The sequence below is a fragment of the Ixodes scapularis genome, unplaced genomic scaffold, assembly GCF_016920785.2.
Source record: "Ixodes scapularis isolate PalLabHiFi unplaced genomic scaffold, ASM1692078v2 PGA_scaffold10__122_contigs__length_95168666, whole genome shotgun sequence".
NCBI lineage: Eukaryota > Metazoa > Arthropoda > Arachnida > Ixodida > Ixodidae > Ixodes > Ixodes scapularis.
Genome location: NW_024609836.1, coordinates 36769577 through 36789908, shown reverse-complemented (window position 1 = coordinate 36789908; position 20332 = coordinate 36769577). Strand labels below are relative to the sequence as shown.

The window sequence follows — 20332 nt, the reverse complement described above, 5'->3', positions numbered from 1 at the left end:
TGCAGGGGAACGGTGGGTAGAACCAAAGGCAGCAAGCCTCTGCGTCTACCCACTATCTGTCTAATCAGGGCTGTGCGCTCTGACGTCACTGCACGCTGTCATCCTTTCCCCTCCCTCATTTCCTCACCGTAATTGTACGTTCAGGTTACTCTGGTTGTGAGGCGCACAATCAAATAAAATGTCCAGTATGCAAAATGGAAATACCGTTGGTGCCAATAGGAGCTCATCCAGTCCGGTGCTAGCCGAAAGGGGTAAAATGCCACATAGTAGTCATTTTACATTTGTCTCAAATGTTGAAGCAGTTAAGACAAAAAAAATCGTACTTGGTATATTTATTGACCTCACTAAGGCGCTTGACCACATAAACTGTAATATACTTCACCTTAAACTTCACGCTTATGGTCTTAGAGGAGGCGCAGCATTATTAATTCAAGCTTATTTGCAGCATTGGTCTCAATGAGTTTGTATAAACTCTTCTTTTTTCCACTTGGTACTATTACAACAGGTGCACCCCAGGGCAGCATATTAGGCCCTCTTGTCTTTATACTTTACATTAATGACGTTTTTAACATAATGACATCAACAAAAATAATAGCCCATGTCGATGATATGACTTTACTTATTGCTGGTACTGACCCGACTGATATGGTTTCAGAAGCAAATAGCTTTTTTAGAAATTCGCAAAGATACATGGACGCAAATTGTCTGCCAATAAACCCTAATAATACTAAAGCGATTTTCCTTAGACCCAGAAATAAATTGATTTTTATGCCAACATATTTTCATCTAGACAACCAGAAAATAGAAGTTGTAAGTGAAATAAAATCTCTGGCTGTTTATTTTACCGAACACCTCACATGGTACATTCATATATTAATCACATCCGTACAAAAATAAATAGAGTAAATGGGCTGATAAATAAACGTGGATACAGCCTACCTTGCAATATTAAAATAAATGTTATACAATGCTCTTGTTGTTCCTCACCTAACATATTGTCATCCCATATGGGGTACATCTACAGGGTGTCACAAAAGAAAATTTACACGGTCTTTATTACCGCAAAAATAAACTAGGCATCACCGAACGCTCATTCTCCGCCCAAAGGTAGAGCTAGAGGTCACAACCAGGTGCCACAGTTTCAGCCCGATCCGATAACTTAATCCAAAGTTACAAGTAATGTTTTCTGAAAATTTCAATGGGAAAATGGCGGCCGACGGAGTTTTCAAACACATGGGGCTCTATGGCACCAGAAACCGAAAACAGGCAAAAATGGGCTCCATTTTCCCATTGAACTTTTCAGAAAATCTCTTATAACTTTTGATTAAGTTATCGGATCGGGCTGAAACTTTGGCATCTGGTTGTGACCTCTAGCTCTACCTTTGGGCGGAGAATGAGCGTTCGGCGATGCCTGGTTTATTTTTGTGGTAAAAAAGACCGTGTAAATTTTCTTTTGTGACACCCTGTACAAAAAATAACGTACTTAACCTCCTTCGTGCACAGAAAAAATCAATATTAGAATAATAGAAAATCTCGCGTGGAAGGAGAGCACTGCTAATTATTTTCAGCAGGTAAACATCCTAAATATATCTTTCCTTTACAAACTCAGACTCACATGCCTTTACAGATCTGTCCAACTCGCACCTTTATAATGCATTTTTTAAAATCTAAACACGCATCTCACAAGTCATAATACACGACATGCAGAACCATGGTTTGTGTCTACATCTCATACAACATCAATCAACGAGCCACAATCTCCCTCACTTACTAAACGAATTGATTCAATACCACGTCATGCCCGAAGTTGTCACCAAGTCCCACATAATCTCCCTGTTTATGATGTTCACTGGCTCTGACTAACAAATCTTAACCCACACGTTTTTTTGGTTGACCACTGCTTCATTTTCATTGTATGTGTGTAAATTTGTATTTGTTACTTCATTTTTTTAATGAGTTATCATAAAACATGTCATCGCTGCTCTCTCTGCCGCTTGTATCGGAGCAAAATCTCGTCAAGTTGCTGAAGAAAGCTTTTTGTCCTTGTCCCTCCGCTCCCTGGAGAGGAAATAAAGTATTAATATTATTATATAGTGTATGCGTGTCGCGGCCCACCTCTGTCTTGCTACAAATTTCCCGAAGGACCCAATACAGAAATATAGCGTTTTGGTCGCGTGTGTTTATGCCATGCAAACAGGCAACGCCGACACCCCAATATGTACGGACAAACTATTTTCGAGCACTGATGGTTTGTATAAAATATAGAGAGCGGAAGGGATATGCCATGCATGCTTTTTCCATGTGGTTTATGGGCGGTCACAAATGCACATTGCACTCTTTATTGGGAATTTTCCGATACTGTCATTGAAGAATCCTACGTTAGCATAAGTGGTTTTTGAACTCTTTTGCTCTCTTAGGGTCATCTATGTACCGAACGTGCCTCAGTGCTAACGCTGATTCATGTTCAGTGTTACACGTGCAGGCCACGCTAACTTTCAAAATGCGTGAAACCTTTTACAAAGTTAACTTTAAACTTTATGCACATAGTAGTTAAACAAAAATTGTGTGGTATCGAAAAGCATCGGATGACATTGTAGAGAGTCAAAATAGAAACGCGGTGAAAGGCGGCGAAAACACGGACGCAACTCATTTGCCAAGGCGCGACGGGCGAGCGAAGAAAAGAGCTCAAGTCAGCGAATAGCGACCGCGTCACGCGATTCCAATATGGAGGCACCCATACGACGGAAGGTGACAAAGTATGAGAGCTTAATTTCTGAGTTTATGATTTTTTTTTGTTTTTACTTCAGGTTAATTATATCAGATTGTATCGATGCTATCAAACTAACTCTGCAACAAGGGATGTTCCGAAATTTTGTTTTTTTTCCCCTATCACTTGACTTTTTCTTGCTCATGTAAGGCTTCCTAATAGACCATTCTCACGTGTGCGCGCCACCTAGTTACTGCTGCGGCAATGATCCGAGCTCGCCATTGTTTGTACACATACTATGAGCATGTATTGGACAAGAGCGCAACGTCAGAGTTCGGCCTGAGCTCGACTGAGCTTGTAACGGAAACGTGTGCTGCTTCAGGTCTCAACGAAAACTTGGATCCTACCATGTGTCGCGGTATGGGCAACCCCTTTCATTTGAACTCCATTCCGAGAGAGTTCCTGACAATTCCATTCCTTTTAGCTCACACACTTTTAGAAACAAAAAGTTCGTGGTATACTTACTAAAAGTTTACTAACTGCTTGTCACAGCGTTCACTAGGCACTTAGTAACTGCTGTTAGTATCGGCTAAGTTAGTAACATTACTAACTCAAGAAGCTAGTAACACTCACTAACTTCATCAATAGAACCTAGTATCTGTCTCTACCTTCATCCAGTAGCTGGCACTAAATTTCACAAAACCAAATAACCACTACTACCTCTAAGAGCGCCTGTTTTTACCCTTATAAAGGAAATTACCTTCCTCCTGGCGAAAAGGGGTAAGACTCTTTCACCTTTGTCTATGTACACCGTAATAACGAAGGAATTATTAAAGATGCTCGGTAACAAAAGTCGCTCTCAAAATTTCGAACATAGGTGGCGCTAGTTAACGTCAAATTCAAAAATTCAAGAAACGAAGAACGATTATTGCTTATAAATTTTATTTCCACGCTGCTTAAATGCACACATGGGCGCGTAATATACATTTAACATCGGCAAGAAATCGGAAGACGCACGCACAACACTCACACGACGACACGCTAACCCAGTCACAGCCGCCAACGGCTACCCATGCGACTTTTCTACAGATCATTTAAAATTATTCGGTTGGTACTCGTCTGGAAGTGATGTTACGAATTTGGTGTTGCTTTCGCACGACTATTGTTCTACAAGATTGTGGCTAAATATTCCAAGTGATGTATCTTTTACAAAGAAGTGGCGGCACACACAGCAATTATTTGTGACCAAAACTGAGTGTTCTCGTAAATTCCCAGAAACCATGTTCTCGCCCCCCGCATAGCAGCTGCAGTTGCTACCTGTGGCTTGTTTGAGGTAATAAATATCTAGTAAACTGTAATAATGGTCAGAAAGAGGTCGTAATTGCTTTAGTTACAAAAGTTTTACTACTTATCGCGCGTTTCATGTAGTAAACAGCTATAGTAAGAAGGTAGTTGCGGTCCAAAAAGGTACTAACAGCTGCAGTTACGAACATTTTACAAGTTTTTTTCTCAGAGTACAGAAATGAAGATAACGGGCCCATTCCCACTCATTTTATTATTTAAATATTTCCTGAAGTGAAAAGATTTTTCTTGGTAGCTGTGTTGTGTTACAGGAACAAATCAGCATAGAGCTGAAAGTCTGAAACGCAGAGGCACCCGCAAAAGTATGAAAAATGCTTTGGCAAAGCACTGACTCTCCTAAGCCGAATGGTGGTTGCAAAAGGCGCTTCGTAGCACTTGGTGTTACCACAGACATCGATCGCGCGATCAAACGTTAAAAGCTCGCAACACGCAAGAATTTAACGCCACCCACTATCCTCGCAAACAAACCGTATAACTTCCAAAGATACATGGTCGGGATGTTTCTTGTTTAATGAGGCTTTAAAAATGTCTAGTTTATGTGTGATGCATGAAGAAGCTGCCTTACTTTCTGCTTCGAATACCTGCACAACAGCATCCGCTAGTACGCTGTCAGAAGCGATGCTGCGTACACAGGTATACCTGCCCAAAATCTCTAGGCACTGTCGCAAGCACACAAAATGGACTATAAAGTGCAATTGTTACTGTGACACGAGGGACCGATATTATGGAACCTGCCTTAAAAGGCGTACTTTTGTGTTTGGCGTGCGATTCTTGCGATTTCTTATTATGTTCGGTCCACTTATTTATTTGTTTTCTACGCAAATATTAGGAGATCTGATTGCTTAAAGGCTACATGCTAGTTGTAGTACATGGTTACAACAGCAGCTTTGTAGGGTCGTGCGGTACCAGAAATGACGTTTTGTTTGTCTAAATTATATACTCATTTGGTTGCTTCACTGGGGGTGCGCCTCTTCCATCTTCGAAGAAGCATGTGAAGGTGAGACAATCAAACCGTCAGTCCCCTTCAATGCAATGATGCTGTTTCAAAAGCCACTTTGTCCATCTGCTAGCATTGCGCCAGCAGCCCGCCTAGCTGAGGATCGACACAGCTTGCATAAGAATTGAGCCACTATATTCCCATTAAATTCCGGACAAAAGGCATCTAATTCAATTTTCATTGCATTCCGGGGTTGCCCAAGTGCGGAATGATTCTGGAAGAATTCCAACTCCAGAAGTGCGGCTCTTCAACGCCGATCCAAGCACACACTTTATGCACCCCCCCCCTCCCCTTTAAAAAAAAAAAGGAAAAAAGAAACCGCCAAAGCTGTTTGATAACGTTAAGGAGAGGACCCATACCATCTAGAAGACTACGACTTGGTCACCAAGCAAATGCTTTATTTGAGGCCATCTAATCTTTGTTTCAGCCATCTGAAGTTTTAGAAGGGACACCGCTCAGTTCTTGGAATTTCTCGGTCGCCATGCGTTCGAGTCCTTACCGTGCGGTTCATCTGGCCGACGTTCTGCGACTGGCGGTGGTCTACAAGTACGGAGGCGTCTATCTGGACCTGGATACAGTACTGCTGCGGTCGCTGGAAGACCTCCACAACTGTGTCTCTCAGACGCCGACGGTGAGGAGAGACCGGTTTTGACTTTCCTATTATAGAGAGCTTTAGCAGATCGTTCTCACGACTCCGATAACGATACCCTTTTCCTAACCCGAACTCCTTTTCACATGCATTGTATCATCATCGGAGGTACCGGAACGATTTACTAAAACTCTAATATTGAATCGCTTATCGATGGCTAACGCAAATTATGGCGAATAACGTTGGTGTCGTATTTACTTCGTCCGTACCCGATGTACCATCCGCTGGAGCAAATTTCAGTAAATAAAAAAAAAGTTTTCCTCTAGATTGGCGGCACCTGGTATAAAACCCGACCCTGGTGCCAAATTCACATTTAAAAGTTAATATGAAAAGTGCACCCTAACAAATTACCGGCTTTATTATTTCAGGAAAAGGTTTGAATCGTATACATACGGGGTGGTATCAAAAAGGTCCGAGGTTGATTTTGTGGCATAAAATGGCCGCACAGTGATGCGCGCGCAGCAGTCGAAGGAAGGGGCCTTCGTATCACGTTATGCCAAAGGGCGTTGCTCTGTGAACATCTGGAGCGGCACTTCACAAGTTTTAATACGAAAGCATTAACTGTCCTATGGAGCGAATTAACAGGCGTTGTCAACTTTTGAAGCTGCGCAAAACGGCACCTAAATTCCCCTGCCCCAATGAGCGAAGCCTGTAGTTTGTAGTCTGTAGCAGCGATTTGATGGATATGCTCCCATTGGCTGGCGCGTGTCATTCTCTTAAAGGGGCCCTGCAATCATATTTAAGCGTCTACCTTTTTTGCGGTTTCCACGTCTCTTGGGTTCGGGCAAGCCAGCGGGCACGGAGAGAGTAACTAAATATCAGTGCGTCAGATTCTAACCAGAAGTCGCGGATACCTCCTCCACCGACGGGGGCGACCCACGGTGCCAAAGCGCGCGAAATGTGACGTATTTGGTCCTGGTCTCACTACTGATCAAAGCCGCTGAAAGCTTCAGTTTAGTCGAAATGTATAATATAAGTTGCGCGAACCGTTTCAATTAGTTATGAAAATAGTTTTTGTTCAGTATTTTAGATAAGAAAAGAAACAAATGCAGTTTATAAAGCGCGGAAACCAGAAATGACCCGTCGACATACCCGCCACCAAGCGGTAAAAAAGGCGCCGCATACTAGAATGGAATAGTGGGATCAGGCTCCGACAAGCGGCGAGCGTAGAAAGGTCCCGGATGTACGCGGCGGCGCTGCGGTCATTTCCGGACTCAAGGATCCGACCGGTTCCGAGCGTTCCGAAGGCCTTCGGCGGAGGTTTGGCTTGCTGTTTGGCCGTTTCGCGGCATGGCAGCGCGAGGTGGCTCCCGTTCTGAGCTGATCTTTACCCCATGTTTGCTGTCGTTTGTGGCTAATGAAGTATCATGCCGAATTATTGTTTACTCACGCAGCAAATGCAATGCGAGCCGCCCTGGCTGCACGCTTGATACAGCCTATCCAGAATATGCTTTAGTGGCGCCCTCTTGAGCTGTCGACACGAAGTGTGGCAGCCGTGAGCGCTCGCTGAGCTCACTACTCCTCCTCTAGTTCACGGCCACTCAAGTGGCCAAATCAGATCAGATCAGAATACGTTTATTGATCAGAACTTCAGCTTGGGCGAGTTGGTAATTCATGATAATGCTTCACAGTGTGTCTGATCTTGTGCGCTGTGAAGCATTATCACGTTTATTGAAATCAAGAATTGCGGAGGGTTGCCTTTCACTCGAAAGGGAAATCTTCGCATTGCGGTGGTTCATGAAGTTGGCAACTTCATTCTTGTATGATTATGAGGTAAGAGGTGATGGTGTGATGGAACATATGGAGGAAGCTTAAAGAGAGGACGCCAACTCTCCCTTGGACACGAAGTCCAAGAGAGACCGGAGAACCTCCGTCCGTCGTTGGGAGTCGCCCAAGAGATACGTCCAGTCCGTTAAGTTTTGTGGCCGATGGTCTGCTGGGAGCTTCTCGATGGCTTCTGTCCTGGGCGAATCGAGGGCCTTGCATTCCCATAGGATGTGTTCCAGGTTGGGAAGGGCCTCGGGATCTTTGTATCTTTGGCACCTCGGGTCCGGAGGGACCGCATAAGGCTGTGTCTTACGTAACTGGGAGAGGGTAATGTGGTATTGGATCTTGGAGTGACCGCACCCCCAGTGCGAATACGCCGAAGCAGCACCATCTCCCTTCTCTTAAAAACCTTGTCTAGGATGGGGACACCTCCGGTTCCGAGGTTTCTTGTAATGCTTTCTTGCGCGCCCTCCGGGCTCTCCGGAGTGCCGTGGGATCGTAGGGCTCCTCTTCGTGTTTCTGGGCTAGTTGTGGGGTATCATCGCAGTCAGGCGCTAGCCGGGACGGCAGTGATGAAATTCTCATCCCGTGCTGTGCCGCTGCGTGAGCCACCATGTTGCCGGGGATTTCTTCATGTCCCGGGATCCAGCGAATGCTGATTCTCGTACCGTGATTCCGGAGGAGTCTCAGCGCCGTTTGAAAGATGAGATCGATAGTGGGACCAGAGGTTGCCTTGTGTTTAGTCAAGTTTTTGACCGCCTCTTGCGAGTCTGTGTAAACTATAAGGTTTCTTCTCTTGTTGGGGATACCCTCGTAGTTGACTAGTGCCATTAGGATGGCCCTTTCTTCCACTAAGTCTGGCGTGTTCATGGCGTCGCGGCCCGAACCCGCTATGACGTCGAAGGGCTGGTCACCGCTGCCTTGGTAGAATACCGCTGCCGCTGTCCGACCCCGAGGGCCCGCCGCCCCGTCGACGTACGCTATGGTGTTGTTGTCGTCCGACTTAACCGTCTTGACCTCAGCTATGTGTTGTTTTACAGATTCTTAACGTCTCTCTTTGTTCTTCTCCGGGTGTATTCTTCTGGGTATGGGCTTCGTACCGTGAGTGATGCAGACCATCTCCCATGGTGGCCTAGCTTGGGGGAGGGGAGGGAGCTCAGGGAGAGTGATGTCCATGAACTTAGCGATCGCCCTGCCTTCTTCTGTGTGATGCAGCCACGCCATCTGTGCGTCTTCAATTTCTGGCAAATAGACGCATTTGTGAAGCTCTTCTTTCTTTGTGTTTCTCGGTAGCCCTAGAATGGCGCGTCGCGCGTCATTGAGCATGGCCTTGAATTGTTTTTTGTGGCCCTTTGTTAGCTTGTAGAATCGTGCCGCATACGTGACTTTCGAGACCAACGTGGCCGTCACTAGTTTCCGTGCCGTTTTCTCCCCAGCACCGCCGAGCCTATGGGAGATTCCCCTCACTAAGTTGAGGCCTTGCTTCCACTTGTGCCTGATCTCGGTGAGCCATTTGGTAGTGTTGTAGATAGCCTAGTTGAAGTTGTCCCTGAGGACTTTAATAGAGTCTTCCTTTGCTATCGGGTCTCCAGCGAACGTGAGCGCGACGTCTGTTTGTTCCCGACCTTTTCCGAAGACAGTGTACTTTGTCTTCTCTGGCGAAGGGAACATGCCCACTTCCTTAAGAAAATCAGCAATGGTGTCCAGTCCTTCTTGCAGGGCGGCCTTCTGGTTGTCCGGCGTACCTTCATGGGTCCATAACGTGACGTCGTCGGCATATGCCGTTGCGTTCAGCAGTTGAATCTTATGGAGTCTCCAGAGCAGGGGCGCCATGACGATGTTCAAAAGTGTTGGCGACAGCACAGCTCCCTGTGGGACTCCAATGTTGTTCTCCTTGGTGGCACCTTCGCGCGCTTCCTTTCCGTACCTAGCCTTGACTCGGTACTTGCGGTCGGTGAGGAAGGCTTCACGAAGTCCAACTGTTTGCCAGTGAGCCCCTGCTCCTCCATCTTATTGATGACAGATGCGTGGGGGACACTGTCAAAAGCCTTCTTAATGTCAATTGACACGATGACTCGGAGGTTCCGTTTAGTCCTCGGCAGATCGACAACGTCGTGATAGATCATTGCGAGGCTGTCATGCGAGCTGAGATTGGCGCGGAACCCAGTCTGCGTGGGGTGAAGGATCCCCTTGCCCTGCTGGCGTTCTACTGGATTCTTGCCAACACCATTCTTTCCATGAGTTTTCCTATAATGGACGTCGAAGAGATCGGTCGTACGTTCTTGGGATCCGTAGCAGGCTTCCCAGGCTTTGAGATTGGTGTGACCACCGAGGTTTTCCACTCGTCCGGGAGCACGCCTTGTTTGATCTGTCGGCGCGATTTTCAGTTCCGTGCGTCCACAGCATTTGGGCACAATATTCGCTCTTGTGGTTTCGACCGCACTGATGCAAGACTTTGCGGTCAGAGGTGACACCTCGGGACTAATCCCCCCAAGTGTTGCCGGATACGCGATGCCTGGTGTGAATGCATCGGAATTCTGAGAACCACCGAGTTTCCGTGCCCACCTTATCAGTGGCTGTGTGTAATGTTCCGTGGGGTCCAAGTTGACGTGATTGTCATGTTCTGTTCGTCCCTGGCTGTGGAGTCATGAGGGTGATCCCGCTTAATTGCGTGCAGTTTTTGCCGGACCCTCACACCGCCATATCGGAGTTTGCGCTTCGGGCGGAGATTACTCTCGAGTTGTCCCCATGCCCGGAGAAGGGGCGGGAAAGTGCGTGCCCTGCGTTGCCGCTGGGCATGGTACCGGTTCTCCGCCGTGTTTGTGTACGCGTTGGGATGCGAGGGCGTGCGGAGGGATAACGGGTTAAGGCCCGTTCACACTCTTGCGACCGAGTACGACTGAAAGAGACGAGATCTCTTAAAACTTCTTAAATGTTTTTAGAATGAGGGAACACACTGGCATTCTGGCGCCATCTATGCGGTGACCCTGGAACTGCATTTTACAAGAGCGAAGGTTTTGCGGGATTTCCGAGGTCAAATGTGCGTAATACCCATAGAAAGGCTCGTTTATAACATTGACAAAAGTTTTTCGAGCCAAGAAAGAAAGGATAATGCGAGAGATATAAAAAAAAATATGCCGGACCGCCGAGTTTACACTGCTTCCCAATAGATGGCGCCAGTGTGTTTTCTGGTTTAAGAAGTTTTAAGGAGCCCAGGTTTAAGAGGTTGCAAGAGTGTGATCGGGCCTTTAGGGTTAAGGCCCGTTCACACTCTTGCAACTGAGTCAGACCGAGAGAGACCAGACCAGTTTTTAAGCCTCTTGCGATCTCTTAGGACCAGCTCCGCTGCAGCGCATCCGGTCCTAAGAAGTCGCAAGAGGCTTAAAAACCGGTCTGGTCTCTCTCGGTCTTACCCGGTCGCAAAAGTGTGAACGGCGCTTTAATATCCGTTCACACTCTTGCAACCCAGTACGACCGAGGGAGACCAGACCGGTCTTTAAGCCTCTTGCGATCTCGTAGGACCAGCTCCGCTGTAGCGCATCCGGTCCTAAGAGGTCGCAAGAAGCTTAAAAACCGGTCTGGTTTCTCTCGGTCGTACTCGGTTGCAAGAATGTGAACGGGCCTTTAGGGGGGAAAGATGGCTAGGTGGGGAAGGAGCCGTTCTCATGTAGCGAAAAGCCTCACGGGGGAGGTGGCGGTCTTGCGATAATGGGACGAGTTGTTCATAGTTTTATCCTGTACAGCTGCGCGGGAGGCACGGGAAAACGTACGGTTCACGTCGGCGGGTGCCCGGGAAGCCTAGAAATCATGGAAGCGACGTGGCCGTCAGCGGCTTATAACTGTTGTGCGCTAGGTCAGCCCGTCGCTGTACAAATTAAGCAGCCTTTGCATGAATGAGCAGCGGGTGTTGGAATCCAGCGGTAAATGCGGTAAACACTTCAACGCTGCGGAAACGGTTTATGCAAGACCAATATAGTTTATTAACTCGTCCATTTCCAAGATCGTTCGGTTAGATTATACGGCGCTTTGGTGTCGCGCTTGTAGCGCGGAAGAGGAGAGGCGCGTGCGGGGTGCTTACATTGTTCGAACACGGCCAGTCTTTTGAGTTGCAAGAAGACTTTTTAGTTATGCTGTGTTTTGACTTGGTCTGGGGCGGGCTTTGTGCCTATTCTGCTGCGTTCATCCAAGGGCTCGTTGCTTGAATTGAGGATAGAAGAGTTTCAAGACGCGCAGATGAAGTACCTCCACTGATCGATCCTGGCCGACCTTGAAAGTCGCAAGAAGACTTTTCAGTCATGCGGTGTTGTGGTTTGGCTGGGGGACAATTTGAATGTGCATCAATGCGTTGATCGCAACTTTTGAGCTTGTGCAGGGGCCAGGACTCGCAGTGGTTACTCCACTACACTTCGGTGCGTACCCCCGTTGCACGCTCATCGCTCTCGTCTGCAGATTATCCCCGATCAGTGACGCGGCAACCTCTGGTACACAGCCAGACGTTGCGGACAAAGCCTTGTCAGAAGGACGTCCAATAGACTTGCTGGGCGCACCATCCGGCGTATCAAAACGTTGTCCCCTTGTGCTGGCCTCAGTGGCCGGTACCGCGGGACACGGGCCTCTCGGGGTAGTGGTTTTCCAAACCGATGCCGGTATCCTGCGTAGCGTAGTCGCGGCTTGCTTATGGCGTAAGCAGACGCCATAAGCAGACGGTAATCTGTTGTGTTGATGTTTTGTGTTTTAATCACAAGTGATTTTAGCTGTGAGGAAGGCGAATTCTGTTGTCGGAGAAGCGATTCTCTAGCGCTCTCGAATATTATGTAGCATTTTAGTAGAGAGCGATTGGGTTGTCTCGTATAAGAAGAATGCTTGTCTAATGGCCACACATTTCGACAATAGTTTAGTGTTCTTGCATGCTTCCTGACTTGATTAATAGCTTTATTTTTGGGTACGTCTTTTGAACATGTAGCCTGACGACCTTGATGAGAGTATGCTTTATAGTTTAAGAACGAAGAGCTTCGCTTGTATCTTGTGGCATGTCCACTGAGCTGAAGATTTGGTTTCGTCACGCAGTACGATATTCAGTGCCGCGATTTGTTGGCGTTTGTTTTCCTGTCTGGACCACTGGGGTGAAAGGAACTTTCAATTTTGGTGTATTGTGTGCGACTTAGCGCCGGTGCGCTGTGAGCGATGGTGCTCTGTGCCCGCTGCTGGACTGTGCGCTTCTTGGTCGAGCTTCTCGGCGAATGAACGGTCCCCGTGGGCTTGCCTCGTTTGGCACCCTCTCCGCGATCATCAATGGTGGTCGCCATTATCGGCGACAGTGAGCTCCCGTGCGGTATTTGGGTCATCTGCGCCACCTCAACGTGTGACCTTCATGACCCCCGGCCCTCGGTCTGAGGAGGGATGGTGTGGGGTCCCGTCAGCCCCCATCTGGTTGACAGCCGGACGCCGGCGCCTGGGGACTCCCTTTCGGATGCCGCCGTGGCGAAGACGGCGCCTTTGAAGCTTGGTGCCTGAGTGCCTCCTCCCTCGGGACCCTTCTTGAAGACGTTGGCGGTGTCGGCGGTGGACATATCCTAGGACCCCCCTCCCGGACAGCGTCGGCGCCCGAGGCCCTGCACATGCTGCGGCAGAGCGAGACGGGGAGCTCCAGCGAGAGACCGCCCACGATGGAAGACAGGAGGCTCCAGCCTGTCTGATGCACGCTGACGGGGGGAACAACGAGGAAAGCTGGGCGACGGGAGATTTCAGAAAAACTCTTGCGCGGGAAACGGGCCTCGACGGACGTTCGCGCTGGGTGGCGACCGCGACGTCGGTTCGGGCGACGGCCCGGTGACATGGTCCGGACTTAGACCCCGGATTCGACACTCGACGGCGACGTCTCCAGTATGCGGTGTGGACTAGCACCGCGCGGATGATCGGGATGCAACAAACAGTGGCGGCGTGCTCCCTCCAGGCTTTCTCGATCACCTGTCCCCATCCCGAAATCCCCCAGCAGAATGCGAGTAGAATAAACCAGTTCTGCTGAGAGCTATGCGTTTGCTGTGTCAGGTTCATCCGGAGACAGGGGCCCGGGGAATCGGACGAGAACCCTACAGGGTTCACGACGCTGACTGCGTTGCAACCAAACTTTCAACCGTTTACGACCAGGGAACTCACGGGCACAGTCACGTCATGCATCGGGCAACCCTGAAACCCCCCTGATCTGCAATTTAATCTGCACTACACTGTGTTGTGTCAGAGCATAACTTATATTCGCGGTGTCGTATCACCACGCGCTTCGTTTTCCTGCATTGATCCCGCATGCCATGCATTTGATTGTAATCGGCGCTGCTACTAAAAAGGGCGCACCGTTGTACTGTTGTGTTGTTGCGCGAGCTGGGACTGATTTGAAAATGACGAGGACGATGTGTTTATGACGATTGGAACGCAATGCTTTTGGCCTTGTATGTATAGTCTTGTGCTTGGATGTCTGAGTAAGTAAATGGTTGACTCAAACGGAGTTTCTTAATTACAACACACTGAATGATTGGCAGTATTTGCAAGTTTAATTTGACAAAATTGTCTATAAAAATATCGTTTAAATTATTATTAGACTTCTTTCGCGCCCGCGAACAAAGAAAAAATAACCTGCAAAAAATTAAGAAATATAAAGAGCGAAAGTACAGGGTGTCACAAAAGAAAATTTACGCGGTCTTTTTTACCGCAAAAATAAACTAAGCATCGCCGAACGCTCATTCTCCGCCCAAAGGTAGAACTAGAGGTCACGATCAGATACCAAAGTTTCAGCACGATCCTATAACTTAATCAAAAGTTATTAGTGATTTTCTGAAAATTTCAATGGGAAAATGGAGCCCATTTCCGCCCGTTTTTGGTTTCACGTGGCATAGAGCCCCATGTGTTTGAAAACACCGTCGGCCGCCATTTTCCCATTGAAATTTTCAGAAAATCAGTTATAACTTTTGATTAAGTTACCGGATCGAGCTGAAACTTTGGCATCTGGTTGTGACCTCTAGCGCTACCTTTGGGCAGAGAATGAGCGTTCGGCGACGCGCTAGTTTATTTTTGCGGTAAAAAAGACCGTGTAAATTTTCTTTTATGACACCCTGTACTTATGCGAGCTGATTATAAAACATAATATGAACCCTGAAAGCAAAAGCTTAGATTATTGATCAGAAGTACATACTGAGATTTGAAGTGTTCTGCGGGACCTTCCAATCGATGGCGCCAGTGTGTTATCTCTCGCTGTGAGCGGTCACAATCGATTGCAACGCACTCGGTGATACTCAAACGCAAATCTTCTTAGCTGCGGTAGCACTGCTTGCACATAAATATTGCGGAGCGCAGGATCGTGTGCTTCCTCTGCAGGAGTTGTGGGGATGTCAGAACGACCCCGAGCTCTGATTGGCTCCGATTGAAGGATAGTGGGTAGACCTCAAGGCAGCTTGCTTTGAAATCTACTCACTATCGTTCAGTCAGAGCCAATCAGAGCTTGGCGTTCTGACGTTATCACAACCCGCGCAAAGGAAGCAGTTCAACTTGCACGATCATAGAATTATCTGAGTACGCGCCTGAAATATGTTCGATGTATGTTTCTTTCATGTATTCGTCGAACATGTCTGAACAAATATTTTCTATAATCCCTATATGACAAGACTCTCCTATAAGAAAACAAAACGCTCTCAGTCAGTGTCGGTAGGCTACCTTTGGTTTGGTGCATTAACAATGTGACCGAGGATTTAGTCCGTAATACTCTCAAAAACGACTGTCCTTTTTTTTTTTTTTCAGCATGAACAAGACATGACCTCAAATGCGTTCCTAATTTTCGACCGCCATCACCCTTTCCTCGAGGACTGCATGCGCCTGGTGCCTCCAAGGTACAAGCCACAGCAATGGGCGTCCATTGGTCCGACTGTGCTCAAGAAAGCCATCTTGTCTCGATGCAAGGCGAAGAGCATTCGAGAAGTCGTCCTCAACGGTTCCTGCCATGGAGTGCGAGTACTTCCTTTTAGCCTCTTCCTTCCGATCTACTACAAGGAGTGGAAGGACTTCTTTGATCCTAGCAAGAGTGCCCATGTTTGGCGCGCATCAAAAGACAGTTACGTCATGCATGTTTACAGCGCCCTGAGCTCGGAGACACCGGCGCCCTCGGGTTGCGCTTACGCGCAAGCGGCCCAAAAGTATTGTCCGCTCAGCTGGAATTATTCCATCTCGACACTAGGGTTTTTCTAGATGTAGTACCTTAATCCCTGTCAACGGGAGCATGGGAGTGCGTGGCATTGTGCGCTATAAGAGCCATCTAGGGGCCCGATGCGCAATTGTAAATAGAGTGAGACGCATGCGCTGGAGTGGCACGGCGGGCCGTTCAATTGTTCTTATACGCGCACGTCAATGCTGCTGTATATTCTCTAATGAAGCTGCTCGGAATGGTGTCTAGATGGAGCGAGAACTTAAATTACTATCTTCTGCATTTGCGTTAAAAATGTCTGCTCAAAACGAATTTGCTTCTACTGCCTGGAATTTTCTTAATTCTATGAAATGTAAGCGTATTGAAGGTGTCCAAAGGCGTTTTATTTGCTTAATTTATGAGCAAAACGTCGGAAACAAACTTGAAGCTTAGTACAGCTGGCGGCTATGTGAACTGGGTATCTACACACTTTCGCAAAAAAAAAAGAGACCTTCATGATTTCTTATTTTTACACTAAATTTTAAATGGCAAAGTGCCAGGTTCTAGTCCATTACCCACCTTAAGCTTTTGTATGCCTTCTTACTCTTTGGTGTCAAAGGGACTCTTTCATGTTGGTGGGTGCTCCACGCATCTCATGTTAGTGGGCACTTCACCTTTAAGGTTGGTGGGAGCTCATCTTCAATTTACATATGTATGCTTTTTTTTCAAGAGCTCCGCGATGTTAGGAGTGTCTGGGGTGTGCAGGTTTCTTTTTTAAAACTTTCTTGGGTGTTTTGGTGTGTATTGTGTTAAAGCGTTTGGTGTGAGTGGTCTTGTTTACTTTTGTAGGCCGCACCACCGAGAATGCATGCCGCTCTGCTGGGAATCAATAAATATACGAAGAAAGTACCCGACGCCATGCTCTCCCGTGTTCCCGCTAACTAGGATTAAGCTAGTACGTACCTTTTCTGTGGATGCCTCCCGGTTCTGTGCGACCGGTGTCTGACTGGGCGACACATTTGAACTCACAGCATTGAGCTCTCAAACAATCATTACTGGAAATAAGTACTTTAAGATTTAAATATCATAAGCTTGGGAAGTATGAAACATGTAGCTGCTGCTTCCATAAATAGGTCTGGTCAAAGGAGTATGCAATAATGTACAATTGCAAAATCCTTCACACTGTGATATTTTTGCTTTTAAATGTGGCATTAAAAAGGATTGTCTAGTTGTGTGCTTTAATTTTTTTATTGAAGAAAAATTTTTTATTTGTTTTTTTTCTTCAATACCGCAGTTTTCAACATGCTTCATATATTTCGAAGTTCAGCGCGTATATCCCCTGTACGTTCAAGACACGAGACATGGAAAGTTTGGTTAAGGGGGCCATAAAAAATAGAAAGCAGAATTGGCGACGCACATGCCGAAAGCGGATAGATTGGCAGTGTTCAAATAACATCCCCTGACCAACCAAGAGCTTTGAATAATTTTGTATGGCGGCAGTGAGCGAAAAACTGTCGAGCCCAATCAGTTAATTTGTCTGAACACCATGGGAGTTATTAAGTCCTGGTGCCTAGAAACAGTGGGGCATGTAACAAGTTGGTCAGTGGACGATGGAGAGTATATTTCGCTGCTTTTTCCCAAACCTCAGATCAAACATGTAAAGCAATGATGGGACTGATAACCACTGAACCATTTTTTTATAAATACCAATAAACACCGGAAATTAACTCCCGAGCAGACTTGTATTGTACTCATTACTAGTGAAAACATTACTTAAAATTTAATATTTTTTATGTAATTTATTAATCTATTGAACGCTTCGGTTTGGAAGTAACCGAGCAATGGTGTCCCGATGACCGGGGAACTGTCGCCATCGAACCCCGTAGCTTTAATTAAGTTTGGGAGTTAAAAACAGAGAAGAAATGCAGGCACCCAGCACAGGCAAAGCCTCTCATCCGGGACTCACGTTTTCTAACACTCCAGCAAGGGGGAAAGTGCCGGTAGCCTTTTCCCTTTTTTTCTCGCTCTCAAATTGGCGCTACTCACGATAAAATGTATAGAGACAGCTTAGTCAATGAAAGGAGCGTGCAGAGCCAGGGTGTGCACCAGACGCAGATAGAGGGCTTGACAAGCTCTCTTGGCCAACCAGAAGCCTTAAAGAATCTCCTGGCTATAGTAGCGAGAAACAGTTTTAATAAGTGCGTAAGTGTTAAATGTAGTAACTCTTCATGGTTATGGTGCACGCAATGTTTCGATTATGGTGATGCAAGAAGATGCAAAGAAAAAATGTGCCACTTGATTTCTATTTTGCTCAAACGAAGTCTGACCGTTTCGACGGCAGATTCGTGGCACTCGGCGCCTGGCGTATGGATTATGGAAATCGTTCTGTTGGTCGCGCATGCTTTCCATATCTTCTATATCTTTATATGTATGTTCCAACGTGATGTTGCATGACCGCGATTGAAACATCATGTGCACCACATGTTTAGTCACCGAGAGTTACTTTGAAGCACTTATCAATTATTTTTTTTCTCGCAACCACCGCCAGGCTATTATGCGCAGCTTTTGGTTGGCCACAAAGCATTTGTGAAAACGTTCTGGAACACGCCCAGCCCACCTTCAGCCAATGGTGCTTCCTCATTTGCCTCGTATACAACTCAATGAATAATTAAACTCTCTCTATATACGTCTCTGAACCAGAGGACACATGAGCAACAAAAACGGGTGCTGCATGGCAGTTTCCACAGCAACCTGCGCGGATGCTGTGATGTGGAGGCATGGCTCTACGTCGGAGCGTTCATGCAAGTTGCTATGGAACCTGCAGCGCAATGACCGTTTTCATTACTCATGGGTCCCCGCTTTATAGTCCATAATAGACAACTTTTTTTCTGTTTGAACACACCTAACTTTATTTTAAGGTGTCATGTGCTGTCTAAACAGTCCCCGATAAACAACATTCTTGAGCGGTGAATAAAACTGTATAATAAATTTCAGCAAGTTTCATGAGTGGCATACGTGCTATGATTAGTAGGCCTGTGTAGAGGTGATCATTAAATATCTGTTTTTTGTGTGTAGTCATCCATATAGCAAATCATAATTTTTCTTGCAACATATTTATTTATTTATTCATATTACCCCTAAAGGCCCTCGTGAGAGGGTATTACATAGGGGGGGTACATAAATCGTTCCAATAGGAACTAGTGCACATTGAACAACATATGAGAATACTAGAAAACAATCAATACACTTAATAATAAAAAGAAAATAAAGGATACACTCAAAAACGAATAAAAAAACATACACTCACTCATCACACTGCAATAAAGCTGAGTCAAGGTAAAAACAAAATAGTACACATTTGCTCTGCACGTTCCGGAAAAGATGAAACAACAATGTAAAACAGCAAAAGTTAGATAGCATCAGTATTTTGAATTTGTTCTTGAAACTTCGTGGTGTCTTTTTCTGAGGCAATGTGCGATGGTAGATTATTCCAATCGATTGTGGTACGTGGAATGAATGACCGGGAAAAGGCAGATGACTTACAAGTTATGCGTTTAACTTTGTAGGGGTGATCGCGGCGTGGAAAAATAACGGCAGGTGGCTCGAAGAAATCACCGTGAAGTGACGCGTGGTGGTAAAGTTTATGGAAAAGAGATAGGCGTGAAAGTTTGCGACGATGGAGTAGTTCGGGTAGCTCTGCTCGGCGTTTTAGTGCTGTGACGCTGGAATGGCGTGAATAATCTGAAAATATGAAGCGAGCGGCACGATAATCTTCCGATAATTCGAGCTTTTGGTGAATCATGCAAAATTCGTGGCTTCCTGGAGTTTGAATTAATGAGAGTCTACTGTATGTCACGTTCAAATTAATGGTTTAGCTTCTTGGGCTTAATGGAATCCGAACCTTTCTCCACTGGCAGTGCATTGAAAGCAAAATATTACAGCAATATTACAGCTCTAGTTTCGTGCACTGGCACAGGCTTGTGCAACTAAGTCAAACTAGCATCAAAGGGAAGCTGGAGCACTTTTTAAGAAATCTGAGTTAGGAGTGGACTTCCATAGCATTTTGTCCCATGAATTCAGTAATCACACTAAACTTGGGTGAAACCCCAGTGAAGAAAGTCATGTGTATGAGAAATTTCTTGTGTCCAATAAACACATATCAATCATACAAGATGTATAAGAACACATGAGAACCATACTTTATAAGAACTACATAAGATATATAAGAACTATATCAAAAACGTATAAGAAACTTCTCACAACTTTCTTATATGCTGCTTGTATGTTCTTATATATCTTATTTAGCTCTTATATAATTCTTATGTAGTTCTTATATTGTTCTTATATGTTCTTATATGTCTTGTATGATTCACGTGTGTTTATTGGACAGAGAAAGTTCTCAAACAAATGAGAATTTTCAGTAGGGAAGTGAATGTAAACTATATTTATTTTGAAAAGATGTGCAGCGATTGCAGCCGGGCATGCAGCGAGTCTCTCTTCCACCTGTTATCTGTCCAAAGCGTCGTGATGTCATTGTTGGCACCCACAAGTCACCTTAATGGTGAGTTAGGGTTAGCGGACCCTGCCGATGACGTCACTTTTGCTAGTTTTTATCTCCGTTTTCACGCTCTGCTTTCTTCGGTGTGCCGCAACATGCAGGGCTACGCCGATATTGTAATTAACGAT

The 20332-nt window shown here is 46.1% G+C and overlaps 1 protein-coding gene across 1 annotated transcript in view; it reads left to right on the top strand.

Annotated features, from left to right (window-relative positions):
• Positions 1 to 15711, top strand: part of LOC8042046 (lactosylceramide 4-alpha-galactosyltransferase) — a 31710-nt gene extending 15999 nt beyond the window's left edge. The window contains exons 5-6 of the mRNA XM_040210112.1: positions 5494 to 5697; positions 15268 to 15711. Of these exons, the coding sequence (XP_040066046.1) occupies positions 5494 to 5697; positions 15268 to 15711 (648 nt within the window). The remainder of the gene's footprint in view (positions 1 to 5493; positions 5698 to 15267) is intronic.
• Positions 15712 to 20332: the final 4621 nt, after the last annotated feature.